At 39.1% G+C, this 19,985-nt stretch overlaps 1 protein-coding gene across 2 annotated transcripts in view; it reads left to right on the top strand.

The window, feature by feature from the left end:
* The window catches only part of LOC120536964 (voltage-dependent T-type calcium channel subunit alpha-1I-like), an 808,892-nt gene extending 789,217 nt beyond the window's left edge, over positions 1–19,675 (top strand). For both annotated transcript variants that reach the window (XM_039765546.1, XM_039765545.1), the window contains 3 exons: positions 7,758–7,923; positions 12,252–12,430; positions 16,417–19,675. In XM_039765546.1, the coding sequence (XP_039621480.1) occupies positions 7,758–7,923; positions 12,252–12,430; positions 16,417–17,142 (1,071 nt within the window). In that variant the 3' untranslated portion in view covers positions 17,143–19,675. The remainder of the gene's footprint in view (positions 1–7,757; positions 7,924–12,251; positions 12,431–16,416) is intronic.
* The last annotated feature ends 310 nt before the right edge of the window (positions 19,676–19,985 follow it).

The following is a 19,985-nucleotide window of genomic DNA, read 5'->3' as shown; positions in this document are numbered from 1 at the left end:
CAAAACAAATGCACTGCCATGGACTCTAAACTCACTTCACCACACTCAGCTACACTAATAGCAATCAGACAAAGACATTCATTTAGGATTTCACCTAAATACTAATAGCAGCAAATATAAGCAACACAAACAATTATACAACCTGGATGGCCTAATTGAAAATAAAAAGAAAATTTCCTACCAGAGAAAAAGCTCATTGGAAAGTGTCCAGCAGCTAAGCAGACATAAACCTCCATGAAGTGTCAGCTAAAGAAAGGTTCATTGTAAGCATCCATAAGTGTCAGAAAGACAGCAACTGAACTGAAAGCTCTTTTTGAAAAAAGTGGGAGCCTGTCCTCCCCTCTTCTCATCCCCAAATGAATACTGTCTTTCTTTCTGTTAGCTAGGCGGCTGCCATTTTATAGTTTCTCAAAACACACAAAATGTCAATGAATCATTATCACAAACTCAAAGTTATTTTCCCTATTGTAATCAAAAGCTACACTTTCTAACTAAGCAAAATACTCTAAACTCTGCTATACATTTTATCTTTCCCAGAATACACTGCACTTCTGTTTAATTTGACAAGACTTTCAGGCTTAAAACTGTTAAGTTAGATCTGTCATCTACAACGTTTAAAGTATCTCAATATAAATCATCCCCTCTTATAAACTTTGTTATCTTTATTTACATTGGATATAATGAACGAGCACGGCTGATAACCCCAGCTTGCTGTAATGTTACAGGATCTTCTTGAGGTATATAACCAACGACCATTATAGACTAGGTAGATTTTCTCAGATGTAGCACATTGTCTCTTTCCATGATTCAAAGAAATATTTTGGGTTAATTGATGATTCTAAAAGAAAAGGAAGACTATAATTATGTTTTTACTCATGAGCCACACCTTTCAACAATTAAGAGTCTTGTAGGTCTTTTGTTATTTCCTTGAGGACCATTGTTGTCTCTGCATTATGGAGTCAAAATGGTCGTTTTTACCTTTTGTGGGTGCTCATTGATTTTCAAATTTTGAGACAACCAACTATTTTTCCTCTCCTTTTTTGTGTGGTCAAGGTCCCCCTGCAGTTCTTTAGTTTGCTTGTACCAAAAAAGAGTCCTGTAGCCAATAAACCTTAGGCTGATTTTTATTTGTTGCTAATCAGAATGATTTCAGTTAATACTAGGTAAAGGTAAATTACTGGATTTGGAATGTGTTTGTAGTCATGTTCTCATTTAGCTACACTTCCTCACCTAAAACAGAGGTCTGCAAACTTGGTCTTGGCAGGCTGTAATGGCTGCAGATTTTATTTCTAAACCTATTTCTTCTTTAGAAACTGATCCTTTGTCAATAACAATATTATCCTAATAATCTGAGACCAATCCTTCACTTTTTTCTCTTCAGTTTCCTTCTTGATATTTTATTAAACCAGAGAGTTCATGCTGAATACACACAGGTGTAAATGGAAACAAGGTATGTGGAGAACTGCTGCTTCCTTTGTCCTTTACATCTTATTGCTAATAAGGAGCAACTGAAAATGGCAAATGCAGTCAGTGGGAAACTGATGTGTTATACTATTTGAAATTGGAAAAAATCAAATACTCAGTTAGAGCATCCGTACAGACTTTTTTCAAAACATGGCAGGATCTAATTAGTAATATTTTAAAATAATCTCATAAAGCACAGAGAAGTTTTTAATTTAGGTATGTTTACAGGTCTTAAATTTCACGCCATTTGGCTTGCTCTCTCTCTCAGGGGTGGGCATCGATTTGTTTTTAACTCAATTTTTATTTTTGTAAAAACTTGATTGATTTGTATGGAATGCAATAAAATTAATTAAAAGGAAAAAAGAAAGAAAGAAAATGGCGAATGCAACTGTTTAAGACTAAAATAAGCAATTAAGGGTGGGAAATCTTAACAAATGATGGAAATGAGCAATAAGTGATTTAACAGCAATAATTGACTTCTCATTAAGAATTCAACCTGGAATAAAAACCTGCAGCTACACCAGCAAATCAAGGACCGACTCTGCAGACCCCTGAACTAAAACATTGTTTAATATGTTATCGGCCTTTGCATTTATTTCAGCAAGGGTGGATGTGTTCTGAATTGGAAAAATTGGGATATTTATTGGACGTATGTTTACACTTTCATCTATCTAACTATCTATCTATCTATGGTGAATAGTGCCTTTCCTACCTATAAGTCTGTCTGTTTGTCTACGGTGTACAGTGCCTTTCCTATCTGTCTGTCTGTCTGTCTATCTATCTATCAGCTACAAATCAGAACAGTACAAACAGAAGAAACACATGCATATGTGGTTGAGCTTTTGAATTGAAGACACCCCCTTTCCCCTCATTCATTGGTCAAGATTCCTGTCTTCAATTCAAAAGGTCTGAATTTTGAGAATATTAATTTAACAATATTTTAATAAAAATGCATATGTTTTGACCATAGTGAGCATACAACTGTCTGACTCAATACGGATTATGCAACACAAGTACGAAAGTGTATCTCCATAATACATGAAAACATGAGATTCAAACTTTTTCTTACTACAAACCACTGCTGGGACAATCTTTCATTCCATTACCTGGCCAAGTGGCCAGTATAACAAAGAAGGTCAGAAAGGGAGATGTGACAGCGCTACATTACTCCTTACTGCCAGGAGTAGGGCATAGAGGGGCACAACAACAGCTGGTGCACTGGGACTGGCAACCCAGTAGCCAGGGATTATGAATCCCTTATTCTGCTGGGCAGCCAAACCTAATGGATGGATGACCTGGGTGGAGAAACATCCTGACCCAGATGGTTAGTGGTCCCTTACTTGGTTGGGAGACCAGAAGAAATGTGGGACAGTGGGAGACTGCATCCCATGAACAGGTCATTCCTCTATACACTGGTTAGCAGCATCATTTGTGGTAATCCCTTATATGGACCGCCTCCAAGGCAACATGGGAGTTGTGGTCCCATAGGTCTGCATTGTTGAGTTTCCTGTGAGGACCGTTAGAGGGAGTTGTTGGGATATGAATGCCCTGTTCCAGGGGGTGTTCGACCTGACCCAAAACTGCTTCCTGGAGACAATGACTTGGGCACCAGAAGTACTCAAAGCTCAGGTTTTAAAAGGAGAGCTGTACTTTGCATGGGAGGTAGTGGACAAAAATTGCTAGGATGTGTGGAGGAGAAAGAAAAGAAAAGGACTAGACTGTGCAGTGCTGTGCTGTGCTAAATCAAAATAAATCTGAGTTATTTCTTGTATAGTTGTACCAAGCTATCCGGTGTAGTTGTGCCAAGCAGTTGGGACTCAGTTACGTCCCTTAGCAGCCACAATGTATACATACACATTCTAACAATATGCTTTTATTTAAAACAATACAAACTACAGTAATTAAGGTTGCTTGACAAATAAATGTATATGTTTCTGTTTTAGTTCAAGTCTTTAATTTAATACTGTAGGTATTTCTAAGAAACAATGTAGGTAGATAATAATAATAATTCTTTACATTTATATAGCACTTTTCTCTCTACTCAAGCACTTTACACAGAGAGTGGGGAGCCAATTCAGCCTCCACTAATGTACAGCATCCACCCAGATAATGTGATGGCAGCCATTTTGTATAAGTATGCTCAACAAACATTGGCTGTTAGGTGGTGAAGTGGTGAGGAGGCCAGAATTACTAAGCCATGATGGGCCAGGACATCAGGATACACCCTACTCTTTATGAAGGACACCCAAATAACTTTTATGACCATGGAGTGTCAGGACCTCGATTTTACGTCTCATCCGAAGAACTGCATCATTTTTTACAGCACAGTGTCCCCATCACTGCACTGTGGCATTGAGATCCACATTTAGACCACAGGCTGCTGCATCACCAACACCTCTTCTAGCCTCAACCCAAGCTTTTCATAGATGGTCTCCTATCCAAGTACTGGTTGCGTCCAAACACACTTATAGATAGATAGATTGATTATACTGTACTTTATTGTCCCCAAGGGGAAATCAAAATTTTACAGAAGCTCCCCATAAATAAATAAATAATAAATAAAAACAAGCAAACAGCCTCCCAAACGCACACAAAACCTCTGAATTGGATAATCGAGAGCTGCTGCTCTCAACAAGAGGTTTGTAGGTGATAGCAAGATGGCCTCGGTTCATATTTAAAGCCATTAAAATCTCGATAGAGCAGGTCCAGCTTGTAGTGTCCATGAATGGAACCTGCCTAGTAGACACTTGAGGCCTTGTTTGAAGGCAGCAGCATTCAGAGTAATTCATCATTAAGATGTTGGTACAGAGCGAGTCATTTCTGTTGCTCAGTCAGCCATGATGATGTCACTTAACTTTCTTGAGAAGTGACATGGACAATATTCAGCTCATATTTTGATGTCTTGGTCACATTATGTCCATTCACAAAAATCTCCAGTCCCCCCCGCTTTTTCCACTCAGTCTGGTGAAACCCTTTCAATGTTAAAATAGCCTCAGAAGTAAGAGGTGTAACTTGGTTCTCTGTAGTACCCAAAATATCACAGAACCTGAACTTGCTGTAACTCACCATGAGACATATAACAGTTCAACTTGTTTGAAAGAAACAGAACATTCTACTTGAAGGCAGGCCAGATATGAATCTTTTCCATCTTACCCCCAATCTTCACGCCGAATCTTCACCTCCTTCATCTCCAGACGAGCTTGTAGATTTTATCCTTTCTCCAGATATTCACCCTTTCGTTCTTTTAATTTTTGGACAAGCAGCTTATCATGATAACCAAAAGACATTATTAGCCATTCTTTTATTTCATTCAAACAGCTTACCAACTGGAGAAATGGGGTGGGATGTTTGAGTGGGAATGTAAAAGAACACCATTTCTGTTCTGAATGAGCCAAAAATGAAAATGAATTCTATTCTATTATCTGGTGTTTTTGGTCTGCTCAACTACTGACTACAGTATGTAGTGTTGTCAGTGTGACAATTAACACATACAGTATAAGTGCTATGTTATATTTAAAGGTGTCTCTTGGGCTTCATTATTATCACTTTACTTTAAATATAGATGTCAACAGTCTATTATTAAATGCCAAATACAGATTTGGTAAATGCAAGCTTAGCACAAAATAAGATGGCCTTCTGCTGTCAAGTAGTAAGCACAGGCTAATATCTTTATAATTAACAAGGGTGCTAACCCCTGCTCGCTTTGCTCACCAACCCTCCTGACCTGTGCTACGTGCCAGCCACTTTGCGTTTCTACGACTCATGTTATGAAGAGGGGGGCTGAACACACCCCAAGGAGACGCGGTTGCTCCTCCGAAACCCCTTCTTAAATGGTGATACAATGGGAAACAGTTTTTTTTTACCTCCTCTTTGCTCAATCAGCTGCTCATTGCTGCTGCTGCTGCCGTGCCGCGTGATCTGCATCTCGCATGGCGCTTCATACATTTAACACTAGAATTACCAGAGTCTACGAAAAAAAACTACGAAAAAAAATACGGCCCACCTTAAAACCGTTCTCACCTCTCCACCAGCGTCTTTTGTCTTCTAAATGCTGATTAAGATGAGCAGCAAGCAGCTGGCTATTCCATCCCCCATCGCTGCAGAACGTTCACTAAGTTTTCCCAGCTCATGCCTTGTTTGATTATCTGGGAGTGACTGAACTGCTGGAATTTTAGACTGGAAATAATAGATCGTTATTTGGAACACATGCATTTAATGTGTGTTCTCTTTCTACAGTAATCTGTGTAAACAAATTGTTAAAACAGAAACTTTCATATTTTAGTAATACATTTTACAAAATGTAGGCATAAACTATAGAATGTGTGAAGCTGTCATTTACTACTAGAACGTTTCTTTTTTAAAAATGTGTGAACACAGATTACTGTAGAAATGGAATACACATGAAATGCGTGTGTTCCAAATAACAATCTATTATTTCCACTCTAAAACTCCACTTCAATCCCAGATAATCAATCAAGGCCTGAGCTGGGAGAAGTCCGTGCACGTTCTAAGTCGGTGGTGGGATGGAATAGCCGGCTGCTTGCAGCTTGTCTTTATCTGCACATTTAGAAGACAAAAGACGCTGGCAGAGAGCTGCGAACGGATTTAAGAAGTGATTTAAGGTGGGACGGATCTACGAGTTTTTTCGTAGGCTCTGGTAATTCTAGTGTTGAAAGCCTGTACAGCAGCTGCCTTTGTCATCTACTCTTTGTCTTTTATTTCCAGCCACAGGCATGGTTAAATCTCTTGGCACAAAGATTCGTCTCTCGGGACATGAGTTCTTGATATTTTAGTTTATAATGTAAAAACGGAATAAGAATCTGAAAATCTAACAACATCACATTAAAGTTTGATAAATTCTGAAAAGAATGATACTAAACATATATATGCAGGTTTTAAAATAAGCCCAATTTAAAGCATGAGAAAATAAGTGACATGAAAACGTCACATAAAATCGTTGCACTTTTAGGCTTAGGCTTTTATATAGAGAGAGTAGATTACATTTATATAGTGCTTTTTCTCACTATTCAAAGTGCTTAGACAGAGGGGAACCCCTTCAACCACCACTAATGTGTAGCACCCACCTGGATGATGTGAAGACAGACATATTTAGCTGTTACTTGGTAAAGGAAAGAGAGAGAGAGAGAGAGACAGGGGATGATTAGGGGGACAGAATAGACGGGGCCTTGATGGGCAAGTTAGCCAGGACATCAGGATACTCTTTTCCAAAGATTTCCAAGGACCTTTAAGTGGTAAGAGACAGGCAGCCAGTTACAGTCAGGACCAGAATGAATAGGCTAAGATGGGCAATTTAGCTAAGTCAACAGGATACAACTTACTTATGAAAGAAACCCAAGGATCTTTTATGACCACAGAGAGTCAGGGCCTCCGTTTTACATCTCATCCAAAGGATGGCGCCCTTGTTACAGCATATTGTCCCTGTCGCTGCACTGGGGCATTGAGATCCATATTCAGACCACAGAGTAAGTGCCCCCTGTAGGTCTCACCGACACCCCTTCAGCAGCATCCCAGGCTTTAACTAGATGGTCGCCCAACCAAGTACTACTCAGGCTAGATAAAGACTTAACGTGTACTAGTATGAATTCAAAACAATTGGGTGTCATATTCTCTTCTGATATCAGATAATGACAGCATTTTTATAGCCCGAAAAGCCATTGTGAATTCTGTATGGGGAGATTTCTTAATTGTTTCCATATTTTTTTTTTCACTGTCACCATTTAAACAACTGGAGATGTGTTATTCTGAGTTTAAACCACTTGATAAATTCATCCTCATTAGGAGAAGCAAATAAAATGTGCTTTTTTTTTTCTTTTTCATGAAGACAATTGGATGAGTGCCTGTAGCATTAATGCTATTGTCTTGCAAAACATTAAAAAGAAATTTTGAACGGAGGGATATATTTGCACATTGGCAGATGTTTTAGGAGCACATAATGAAAAGCTCATTAATGCAACATACTGCTCCTCTGGTCGGTCTTTTACAAAAAAACATTTTTCAAACACAGAAAGGAAAAGAGCAGATGTGAAACGAACCGGGGGGTCCATACATGCAGCGGTTAAAGCCTCTCTCTTAAGTCAGAGCAGCGTTTAAATGATGGCATGCAATGTAATTGAAATTAATGAGACATATTTGCAAAGGATATCAGCATATAAACTCAAATGAACCTACAGAAGTAACACAAGTGGAAGCTGTGACACAGACATGGCTGGTCATATAACAACGTCTTTGCAGCAATCCCTGAGCTTTTTGAATTTCTTATTTATGCGTTTTAGGAAGAGCGAAGCAGCAGTGACTCTCGAAGCTCAGAGGAGTTAGGAGGCAGTCAGGTAGGAGGCCCAAACTCGCTGCCTCAGAGTCCTGCAGAAGATGACTGCCTTTTTGATTTGGGGACGCAAAGCAGCCAACTGCCTCCTCAGCCTCCTGACAGCACAAGCACAGGTAAGAGAAACCACCTGGTCCTCCCACATGTTACCAGCCATTTCCCGATACTGCCATTTTCTCACCATTTTGCCAATTGTTGCTGATTTTTGTAGCTGTGGGTTTCTTCTGCCAAAATGAGAGAAGCCAGGAGTCCACACTGTGGTCTAATTGTATATGATGTAATAGCCTAATTATTAAGTTACATGGAGTTTGATCCTGTCAGTGGCCCGCAGCGTTATCACCGTGGAGGCTAATCTTGACTCATCAACGAGGTCTTGAAACATGGCCTCCATATGGGCTGGTTTTGCTGGTTGTGATTTATATCCTGGGAGTCTAATCTTTATAGATCAATAATGACTGCTTTTTTGCTTCATAAAATTTGGATTCTGGGGACTGCCCATATATTGGGGTGCATTGGTGATTTTTGATCATTGCAGTTTTGCCACCTTCTGAGTCCACTGAGGGGGTCAAACATTTACTTTACTTACTTTGTATCCCACCACATTTCAACAGAATGAGCATCTCTGTAGCTGTTATGGAAAGGCCTGTGATGGAAAGGGAAGTCTGAAGGCAGCATAATACAGCTGTGGAAAACATCCAGTGTGGTCCCAGTATTGAAGAAAGGGTATTGGAGAGATCCTAAGGACTACAGACCAGTTGTTCTTAGTTCATACTAGCTGTCCCCCGTGGCTCCATCCACATAGTAGTGAAACAAGACTAACTTTAAAAATCAATTTAAAAAAAATGTAATTCTGGCCAAGCGGAAGGTAGGTACACTCCAACGTGAAACATTGCCACTGTATCTGATGGTGTTCAGCTCTGATGGGAGAGCATCCCCTGCGTGGACAGAAATACACTTGGCTGTGATATCTCTGGCAATCAGCAGCTACCCTCTAAATCACACGTAGCTGTGATCTCTCTCACAAACATCAAACGTTACTCCTTAACAATCTCTAGATGATAATGTCTGTTGAAAAAACAGGTATTGCTAGCTAAGCGGAGGCAAGGTATGCTCCAACACGTGATAAGAGGTAGAGAAACTTGAACGGAAGCTGGCACGTGAGTGAGGAGGGCCCCCTCCCTCAGCCCGCACAATTGACACTATGATACTTAGCACGATGACAGAAGTCGCAAAATCAACCGGAATGTTCAAGCAAATTATAGAAAAGTAGTTCTCTCATGAAAAGCGGACAGACATACATACAGACAGACAGACAGATGTTTTGTTTTATATCTTTATATATAATACGCTACCGTGGCTGTTCATTTGTCAGTCCAGGATTTTAAATCACCTGTAGCTTGCAAACCGTTTGAACTATTAAACTGAAGTTTGGTACACATATACTTCGTGACATCTACTATCCGCTTTTGGGGTGATGATTGACCTCCAAGGTTATTCCTCTTTTTATTTTTATTTTATTTTATTGTAGAATCAACTCTCGGCAGTGGCCAGCAGAGAGACCGTGCAGCACATGCATACAGGCGCCGTTGTCATCCCTACCACCTTCGCTGTCACTTCCCCTACCTCTCCATATCATAAATCATTCTTGAGGCAGATTGAAGACTTAAGTGCCAGCTTAAGTGAAAAATTTAAGAAAACGTAGTAAGTAATTGCAACACAAACACTGACTTCATTAGTTGTAATGCGAAAAGATGCTGATGAAAGAAGAGAAGAAGCGGGTCGGTAGGGTGGATGAGTTTAAATACTTGGGATCAACAGTACAGAGTAGTGGGGATTGTGTTAGAGAGGTGAAAAAGAGAGTCCATGCAGGGTGGAATGGGTGGAGAAGAGTGTCAGGAGTGATCTGTGACAGACGGGTATCGGCAAGAGTGAAAGGGAAGGTCTACAGGATGGCAGTGAGACCATCTACATGTATGTTATATGGGTTGGAGATGGTGGCACTGACCAGAAAGCAGGAGACAGAGCTGGAGGGGGCAGAGTTAAAGATGCTAAGATTTGCATTGGGTGTGACGAGGATAGACAGGATTAGAAATGAGGACATTAGAGGGTCAGTTCAGGTTGGATGGTTGGGAGACAAAGTCAGAGAGGTGAGATTGTGTTGGTTTGGACTTGTGCAGAGGAGTATATTGGAAGAAGGATGCTAAGGATAGAGCTGCCAGGTAGGAGGAAAAGAGGAAGGCCTAAGAGGAGGTTTATGGATGTGATGAGGGAGAACATGCAGGTGATGGCTGTAACAGAATAAGATGATGAGGAGAGAAAGATATGGAAGAAGATGATCCACTGTGGCCACCCCTAACAGGAGCAGCCAAAAGGAGAAGAAGAAGTCGATATCACTTGACCCTAGACAGTTGGATCTATTGGCCTTCATTCTTACTGACCACTACTTAACTGCTTTTTTGCAGGGAGGCAGGAAAACTGCTAACTTGAAAATCGGTGCTCTGCTGCATTAGGAATAATTCTACACATTGGGTTGAAAGCAACAAACTTAGTACTATAAATGAAAAACTTTTTAGAGGGCCAGGGGCTCCCTATTATGTTTAGAAAATAGAATGTGAGCTGGAGGTGGCAGAGTTAAAGATGCTAAGATTTGCATTGGGTGTGACGAGGATAGACATGATTAGAAATGAGGACATTAGAGGTTCAGCTCAGGTTGTTTAGAAGACAATAATTTCAAATAATGGTAGGGCTGAACAAAGATGTTGAGGGCAGACAGAATCAGGAAGTCTTTAAAAACAATTGCCAAAAGTCCTAAACACTATGCCAAAAATTACGTTAGGGAAAAAAGGCTACTATGTTTAATTGAGCCCCAACTTGTTATTTTGTTTATAACAGAATCCAAAGCTAAGTATAATCATAATGTGGATTATATGATCTTAAATAGCTTCCACACACAATCCATCAAATTTCACAATAGTGCTAAAGAGGTACCTAGAAACGGAGGGCCATTAAAGTAGACAAAGCAGCCAGGGACATGGACAACAAGCACAAAACGGCGGCACTCGCGAAACAAACAAACTCCAAAATGCCCTTGAAATGACATTACCATTAAAACAATAAAAATGAAAACAAATTTAATAAAACTACCTGTAAAAAATAAAATTCTCCAGGATAAAAAACTTATGATCATGACATTCACAATACGTTACCCCAGGACTAAGGTGTTTGGAAATAAGAGAGAAGAACATCAGTTTGTATAGGAGAATTGCATTAAGTCACAGAACAGAAGTTAACGTACACAACAAAAATCAAAAACAGAATCTAAAGCTTATAAAATGGGAAAAAACACCATTAGAGCTTAGTGTCGGATGTGAGACATAAATAAGGCAGAGCCTATAGGAAATAGTCACCCACTTGGAAATTTTCTTTTTTTATTATTATACAACACTGAATCACAGTGGAAGTCGTTTGCATTTTTTGACCCTGATAAACAGAAAAAGATAAAACAAGGTCTCTGCAAAGTTGCTTAAATTAATTACAAATAAGGATTAAGGATAATCAAATAAGGATTCACCACCTTTAATCTGACACCCCTAAATCTTGAGTGGCGTAATTCATTTAAATCACTTTGCAGAGATCTGTTTTCACTGTTTTTTGACTTTTCCCAATGGGGACAAATAAAGTATAATCTATCTATTGATATCTATTTCTGTATCATATATCTGCTTCTCGCAACTGAGAGGGTGTGACAGATGTTTTCCGACTGGCCGACTAACCACAAGTGTTACCTGGTAGGTAATCGTCCAAATAATCAGATTGCGATTCAGACCTAAAACTCCAATCTTCACCTTGTTAAGTAGGGAAGAGCTAGCTGCAGTGTCAAAAAGGAAAATTAAACTAACTGTAATTCAAAGCTGCATAATAAAACTTTTTATAGGCGCTGCATATATGTCACCACAAAACATCTCCAAACTTAACACTGACCTCAAGAGCAGCACAAGCACCATTTAACTCTTTCTCCCAGATCCCAGCTGCTCTTTTTTTGTATCCCCCCAAACCACCACACACTATTATTTCAGAGGCAGCTGGCAAATTTGAGTTGGTTTAATTGGTCCTGATTGACACTGTGACCTCTCCATATAGCAAGAAGATGACCAATTAGGGCCATCTGATTCTCGGTACATCTGCCTCCTGGCAGCTACTGTGCTCAAATTGTGTCTGTTCATTATGTGCGCTAGCTTAATATTAGATGTGTCATGCATAATTTTTGGGCAAAATGTGGCATTGTGAAAGGAATTTTTCAAATTCCTAATTTCTCATATATGCAGTATTCGTTATATGGATTATTATTATTATTATTATTATTATTATTATTATTATTAACATAAGACCTTTTATATTTAATGTGTTATCTCCTAATCTCTGATCTCTCCCTCTGTCTTTTTAGTAATGGGTGGTTCATCTAGTGGAGGACCCTCACTTTTACATCTCCCTGCTGACTTCTTCCATCCTGCTATGGCTGCTCTCCCCCCATCCAGCCCTACGGGGGGTCAGTCATCTGCAAACAGTGCCTCCTGGGCTTTGCTGCGGTCACCGAGTGCCAACAGTCGCCCACTTGACGCACAGGTAGATTTGCTTCTGTTGTTCATTATCAAATCATTAGATTTGTTGCTTATCTTTAAAAGAAAGGAGTGTGCTTGTGGCAGCATTAATGGGAAAACTGCTAAATGTGCAGATTTAAAAATGTGTGCCTATAATCTGAAAACAACTACAGGCAGTGCAGTATAAACTTGGAGGAAATGGAAATATCTAATGCTAATGAAATCCACTTAGATGGATGGATATTAGATGAACAGAGAGATAGTGCTTTCCAAAAATTATACATATACATAATTGTATGCATAAATGTGTGTTTGTATATATATATACTGTATATCTAATATAGAGAGATATATAGTCATATGAAAACGTTTGGGAACCCCTTTCAGCCTGCATAATAATTGACTCTCCTTTCAACAAAAAGATAACAGTGGTATGTCTTTCATTTCCTAGGAGCATCGGAGTACTGGGGTGTTTTCCAAACACAGATTTTTAGTGAAGCAGTATTTAGTTGTATGAAATTAAATCAAATGTGAAAAACTGGCTGTGCAAAAATGTGGGTCCCCTTGTAATTTTGCTGATTTGAATGCATGTCACTGCTCAATACTGATTACTTGGTTGGATGAGCTCATTAAGCCTTGAACTTCATAGACAGGTGTGTTCAATCATGAGAAAAGGTATTTAAGGTGGTCAATTGAAAGTTGTGCTTCCTTTTGACTCTCCTCTGAAGAGAGACAGACAGCATGGGATCCTCAAAGCAACTCTCAAAAGATCTGAAAACAAAGATTTTTCAGTCTCATGTTTTAGGGGAAGGCTACAAAAAGCCATCTCAGAGGTTTAAACTGTCAGTTTCAACTGTAAGGAATGTAATCAGGAAATGGAAGGCCACAGGCACAGTTGCTGTTAAACCCAGCAGGTCTGGCAGGCCAAGAAAAATACAGGAGCGGCATATGAGCAGGATTGTGAGAATGGTTACAGACAACCCACAGATCACCTCCAAAGACAAGAACATCTCGCTGCAGATGGTGTATCTGTACATCGTTCTACAATTCAGCACAATTTGCACAAAGAACATCAGTATGGCAGGGTGATGAGAAAGAAGCCCTTTCTGCACTCACGCCACAAACAGAGTCGCTTGTTGTGTGCAAATGCTCATTTAGACAAGCCAGATTCATTTTGGAACTAAGTGCTTTGGACTGATGAGAAAAAAATTTAGTTACTTGGTCATAACAAAAAGCACTTTGCATGGCAGAAGAAGAACACCGCATTCCAAGAAAAACACCTGCTACCTACTGTCAAATTTGGTGGAGGTTCCATCATGCTGTGGGGCTGTGTGGCTAGCTCAGAAACTGGGGTCCTTGTTAAAGTCAACGGTCGGATGAATTCAACCCAATATCAACAAATTCTTCAGGATAATGTTCAAGCATCAGTCAAAAAGTTGAAGTTGCGCAGGGATTGGATATTCCAACAAGACAATGACCCAAAACACAGTTCGATATCTACAAAGGCATTCATGCAGAGGGAGAAGTACAATGTTCTGAAATGGCCGTCACAATCCCCTGACTTGAATATCATCGAAAATCTATGGGACGATTTGAAGCAGGCTGTCCATGCTCAGCAGCCATCAAATTTAACTTAACTGGAGAGATTTTGTATGAAGAATGGTGAAAAATATCTCCATCCAGAATCCAGACACTCATTAAAGGCTACAGGAGGACAGCGTCTAGAGGCTCAAAGGAGCAAAAGGAGGCTCAACTAAGTATTGATGTAATATCTCTGTTGTGGTGCCCAAATGTATGCACCTGTCTAATTGTGTTATGATGCATTTTGCATATTTTTTGTTAATCCAATAAACTTAATGTCACTACTGAAATACTACCGTTTCCATAAGACATGTTATGTTTTGTTATGTTTTAAAAGGAAGTTGCTACTTTGAAAGCTCAGCCGATGATAAACAAAAATCTAAAGAATTAAGAGGGTTTCCCAAACTTTTTCATATGACCGTACATACCTCTCTCTCTATCACTCTCTCTCTCTCTCTCTCTCTCTCTCTCTCTCTCTCTCTATATATATATATATATATATATATATATATAAAAATGTTATATGATATCTAGTAAATAATCCAAAGAGTGCACAACACATGTTTCACCCTATTTGGGGCTCATCAGGCAGTAGGTTCATTTGATTCTACTTGTTAGTATCGAACCTCGACCATCAGCATCTGAGTTGAAGCCCCAGAAAATGCGCCACCCAACTTAACAGGGTAAAGTATGGAGTATTAGATCTGAATCACAATCTGATTATTTGCATGATTACCTACTAGGAAACACTTGTGGTTAGTTGGCCAGTCGGAAAACATCTGCCACACCCTCTCAGTTGTGAGAAGCAGATCATAGATATGCAATATAGAAATAGATATAGATAGATAGATTATACATTATTTGTCCCCAAGGGGAAATTACAATTTTTTAGAAGCTCCAAAGAAAAAATAAAATAAATATGATAAAAACCTACATATAAAATGTCATGGACACCAGGCATGGGCTGGCACTCTGGCCTAAATAGTTCAAGGTTGGTTCCTTTCTCATTAAAGAGGCAAGTTTATTGGAATTTGCTGCTTGATACGATAGGTGGCAAACTTCCTGGGCTATGGTGCCTGCATGGATACCTGCAGGGCAGGCTGGGAATTGCAATCCCATTAGACAGCCCTACTGTGGTCCCTGGGTGCCGCCAGGAAGATCTGCAGGAACACTCCATCCTTTGCTTTAAAGAACGTCTCCCTGACCTGGAATTGCTTCCAATTTGCAATCCTGTGCCACCGGAGATACTCCCAGGTCTGGCATAAAAGAAGCTGAGTTTCCAGCATGGGTTCCAACATTTTCTATTATACTGTTCTAAAAAGGATTTGGAGGTATTGTAAAATAAAATAAAGAACCGTTTGAACCCAGGGATGTGTAGTGTAATTGCCTCTGGGGATTTGGGGCACTGCTGTGCCCTCTGCTGGTCACAATATATACACACACAGTCAATCCTTAACTTTGGCAGGGGTTACATTCCTAGGAAACAATGTGAAAGTCAAAGACCCAAATGGTAACACATTGAAACAATAGGAAATAGGGGGTTAGAGTCCCACGACCACCAAAAACTGCAATCCTTCACTCGATTGCTCAAAATACACTTTTTAATATGCACTCTTCATAATACAGTAGCCATGAAATAACCCATAAAATGCAGTGTACGAAATATACTTTGGTAACTTGCAAAATATTTTTACTCGATTGTCATTATCTAGAATTCTGTGAGCTTTCATGCTAACATCTCAATATTTTTATCAACAATCAGAAGGCTCAACATCACCTCTGATTCTGAAGGACGCACCAGCTTGCAATAATACATAAGTGACATCTGCTTCATTATATTTTTAAGGGTCTCAGCATATGGGAGCATAGCAGAGGGGAACTGACTTTTAACCTTGAGGCTGCCTCCATGTCTCTAGCCAGCCAGTTGCAGCAGACAGCAGCTACTGACATTCCAGCACGACATTTATCGAATGCCTTTATTTTCTCACTAAGCCTCATCACAGACTTTGCACGCTTGGGCTTAGTGCCTGAAGGATTTGCACTACAGTTTGGAGACACAATTGCAAGACAAAACAAATGCCTTTGGCACTTTATTCTACAACAGTAGGGTGAGGTGCCTAGTACAATATTGGCTGCTCCCCAATCTTGCGTGCATCGCGCATCTCAATTATTTTTCTATGTTGTGCATAGTTGCAAAGTCCATGGTTGCCAAAGTAAAAGTAAAAATGAGTTTACAAAGAAAATTGCACAAATGCCAGAAATTGCAAAAGTCGAATGTGCAAATGTTGAGGATTGACGCTTTTTTTTTATTGAACTCATGTTAGTGATTTGCCTGTTGACTATGACCCTTGAATTGTGTTATTTTTTTATCTGTGTTTGTTTTATTTAAACTAGTTCTTGGTTAATTGATGCACATAAATTTATTTTCAGCACACCACTTTGAGCAACTCCTCCTTGGCCACTGGCAGTTCAGAAGGCAGTTTACAGACCACTCTGGAAGAAGGACTCAGCTTTAGTGTGTCGCCCCCCCGGGATCTGGATGTACCTTTGCTATGCCCCTTGCCAGCTGACAACCTACAAGGTAGCCATCAAGCGAATCTTCACTGCCATCAAAGCAATGTAAGAGTAGGTGGACCATCGGGGGTATTCAAGCTCCAGACCAGTAGAGGGCACCAGAGAAGTCGCAGTAGTGGAGGAAGCACAAGTCCTAGTTGCACCAGGCAGGACTCTATGGAGCCATCAGATGAGGAACTTGGGACAGGAGGCAATGTGAGTCTGGCAACAACTGCAAACAGTGAGCATCTTTCCGAAACTCTAAGTTCTCTTTCCCTGACTTCCCTACTGTCCCCTGCCTCATTAGCCCCACCTATGGTTAAAAAGTGCAACAGCACTGGTAGCCTAGATCAAACAAACTTACCATTAAAAGGCAATAGAGATGGACGTCTGTTCTACACAATGGAAGCGCAAGGATACTTATCTGGTCCTTCTTGGGGAGCAGATGAGGAATTAGAGAACTGCACTAATGTGGCAGAGAGACACAACATTCTGGGGAGAGGCAATAAGGGCCAAAGCGCTCAGGATCCAGCCTCCAAACCATTGTTCACAGAATACCGTAGCAGGAAAAATGCACTTGTAGCATCGAAACAAAACAGATGAGTCTAGATATATGTTTGTCTGTTTTTTTCGTGGTTGTATTGTGTCCAAAGTCAGAAGAAGGTACTTACAGAAAAAAAAAAAAAGTTTTTTTTTCTTTTTCCACAAATAAAGTGAAGCAGTCTCACAGTTATGAAAGAAGAGGACACTACTTCGAAGCATGACTATGGAATAATCTAGAAATGCAAAAAATGAATATAATCTGTTATAAATAAGGACATTGGCCTCCCAGGGAAACATCTTTGATTCAAATTTCATTAAAGGTAAATTAGTTTGAAATTAAGTTACTATTTTATTTTTCAAAGTTAAAAAATATATTGAAAAACAATGTTTTAAGCCAGAAAGGAGGGTTAAAGAGATTTTTTTTAATTTAGAAAAGAATATTGCAATTTTTAGGAAAGGATTTGTTTAGCAACAAAATATGAAGAAGGTCATTTTATTCATTCATCTACATATTTATTATTTGTTTCTTTTTATTGTAATAAGTAGCAAATGAATCTCTGGGATAATGAGTTAAGGAGAGAATTTCTGTAGCAAAAAGAATACAACCATGTGAAAGACTTGATCGAAGAAGGCCTTTTCTTAACCAAAACCAAAAATAAAGTTTAGAGAATGAAAAAGCAATTAAAACAAAAGAAAGCAATGTTGTCCAATGCTGTGGTAAAAAACAGCGGCAGACAAAGTGTATGCTGTCGGTTTTTTTAAAAAACCAAACCAAAAGGAGAGTGGCAAATATTAGTGGAGAAAAAGTCCAGCGTCTTTTGGTGACTATACAGTTTTTTCAGAAAGAAGAAACAAAAATGGTTAAAGATGATATTATTTTTATCAAGATAGATGGGGCAACCATTTTAAAAGTCACATCTCTGTAGCAAAAAAACAAACAAAACTTTTGGGACATTCAGGTGAATAGACGCTCCTGTTGGGAGGCCTGTCCTGTCAACTTCCTGTTAAGCTTACGTCCCAAGACCGAAAACGACGAAACTGAGGCAGGTGCCTCAAACCAAGACTGCTTTTCATCAGACTGATTAAAATGCCATTTTCGTTGAAGTGGAGAAGTAATTCTTGTTGCTGAAGGCCATGGTGGAATTGTGGGGCGGTGTCTGTCCTGCGCCACGTAGTCTGTGCCAAACCTGGACACCACCTTGAAGAACAGAATAGTTATCACTAGTGAGCAGATCACTCTGACATCCTCTTCCTCACTCCATGGCACAAACAGGAAGTTGGCATCAGTGACCCCAGGAGGAGTCCTCAGACTCGATTCTCAACGTGGTGGAGGTCTTTTTCATAGCTTGTATATTTTTTTTTTTCTTGTTGTTTGTTTTTTGTGCTCTGAAAGCTGCTAGAATGAACTGTCTTGACAATTTTGTCTATTTTTATAACTATATATAATATATAAATACATCTATGATTATGAATACATGAATCCAACTATATTGTAAAAAAAAGGATAAAGAATTTTGGGTTCTGTTCTGGAAATGTTTGCAAAAAAGCCCATTCTCTTGTATAATTTGGACAGCCAACCTTAAAAAAAAAAAGAATTTTAAAATCTAACTTTCTGGGGAATCTTTTTTATAATTTTTATAAAATTGAACAAAGCCATTACTTCAGTCCATTCTACACTTTCTCATATTTCCAAGATTTTGAAGGAATTATCACCAGTCCTGCCTGATCGTTGTGTTAAAAGAAGGTCTTTTTTTTTTCTTTTAAGTTCTTGATGATAAATGCTTCCATTGAAAAAGCTCTGAACGTCTGTTTGTGTGCTTTTTCAAATACAAATGTGCATTAACTGGGGTGCTCCACTCTGTAAATACAAATTAATTTTTAAAAGTGGAGCTTTGTGCATGCCTCATTTGTAAAGAGTATCAAACTGCTATTAGAGAAAATGATTTATTGGAACGATTCCGCTTAGCCAGATGCAAGATTTGCATAATATTTATGGATTTTTACTGTATGATAGCATGGTCACCACTGTGTATAAAACTGAGTAAATTATATTTTAATAATATTTTTTAGACATCATAGAAAAATACACTCTGACTGATACTGGGATCATATTCTGCTTGCACGTGATTGCTGAGACTGAGTCTGGATCATTAGGAAATTGCTTAAATGTTGTCAAGTAATGGATGAATGGATAAACATGCTACTTAAAGACGCTTCGAGGGGACTGAGCACTTGCCACTTAATGTATAGCACCTTCCTAAAGATGCACACTTTATCAATATAATGACCCAAAGACTTGCACGGCAATGGAGTGAAATAGAGTATGCTTCATTCAAGGGAAATGAAAGAGTAATTTATTTTATTATTTTCTAAATACATCATATTTGTAATTTCCTATTAAGCAACTTAATGTTTTCTTGTCATGAACACTGATGAATCTCCCAATTAACTTTAGGTAATAGATGGAAAAATAAATGGTGTAATTCAAACCAAACCCATACGGGGGGTGCTGTTCAGTATATTCAGTTAGCATTGTCGCGTCACTTGCCTGGCAAAGCAGGCTTCACAACAGCACAAAAGAATGCCTTGTAGACACTGAATTTCCTCAAGATACAGCACATTAAGGTTAGTGTCACTTTGCAGTGTTTGTTTTTATGATAGTTGCCTGTTTTGTTATGTTTTTGTTTGTTTTTTTTCTTTTCTAGTATTCTGTTTTTAAAGATGTGCATGTTAAGCTAATTGGCCTAAACGGGCCTTTTATGAGTCAGCATAGATCTGTGCCTGAGTGTGCTTCTGAAGACCAGAACTGGCAATAAATAGGACACAACCTGGCCAATTAATCTACCATGTATGCCTTTGGGATGTGGGAAGAATTATGAACGTCTGGAGGAAACTCAGACATA

This window comes from Polypterus senegalus, chromosome 10 (assembly GCF_016835505.1).
Source record: "Polypterus senegalus isolate Bchr_013 chromosome 10, ASM1683550v1, whole genome shotgun sequence".
NCBI classification, from domain to species: domain Eukaryota; kingdom Metazoa; phylum Chordata; class Cladistia; order Polypteriformes; family Polypteridae; genus Polypterus; species Polypterus senegalus.
The sequence above is the reverse complement of the archived record's forward strand: the minus strand, read 5'-3'. Positions and strand labels throughout refer to the sequence as shown.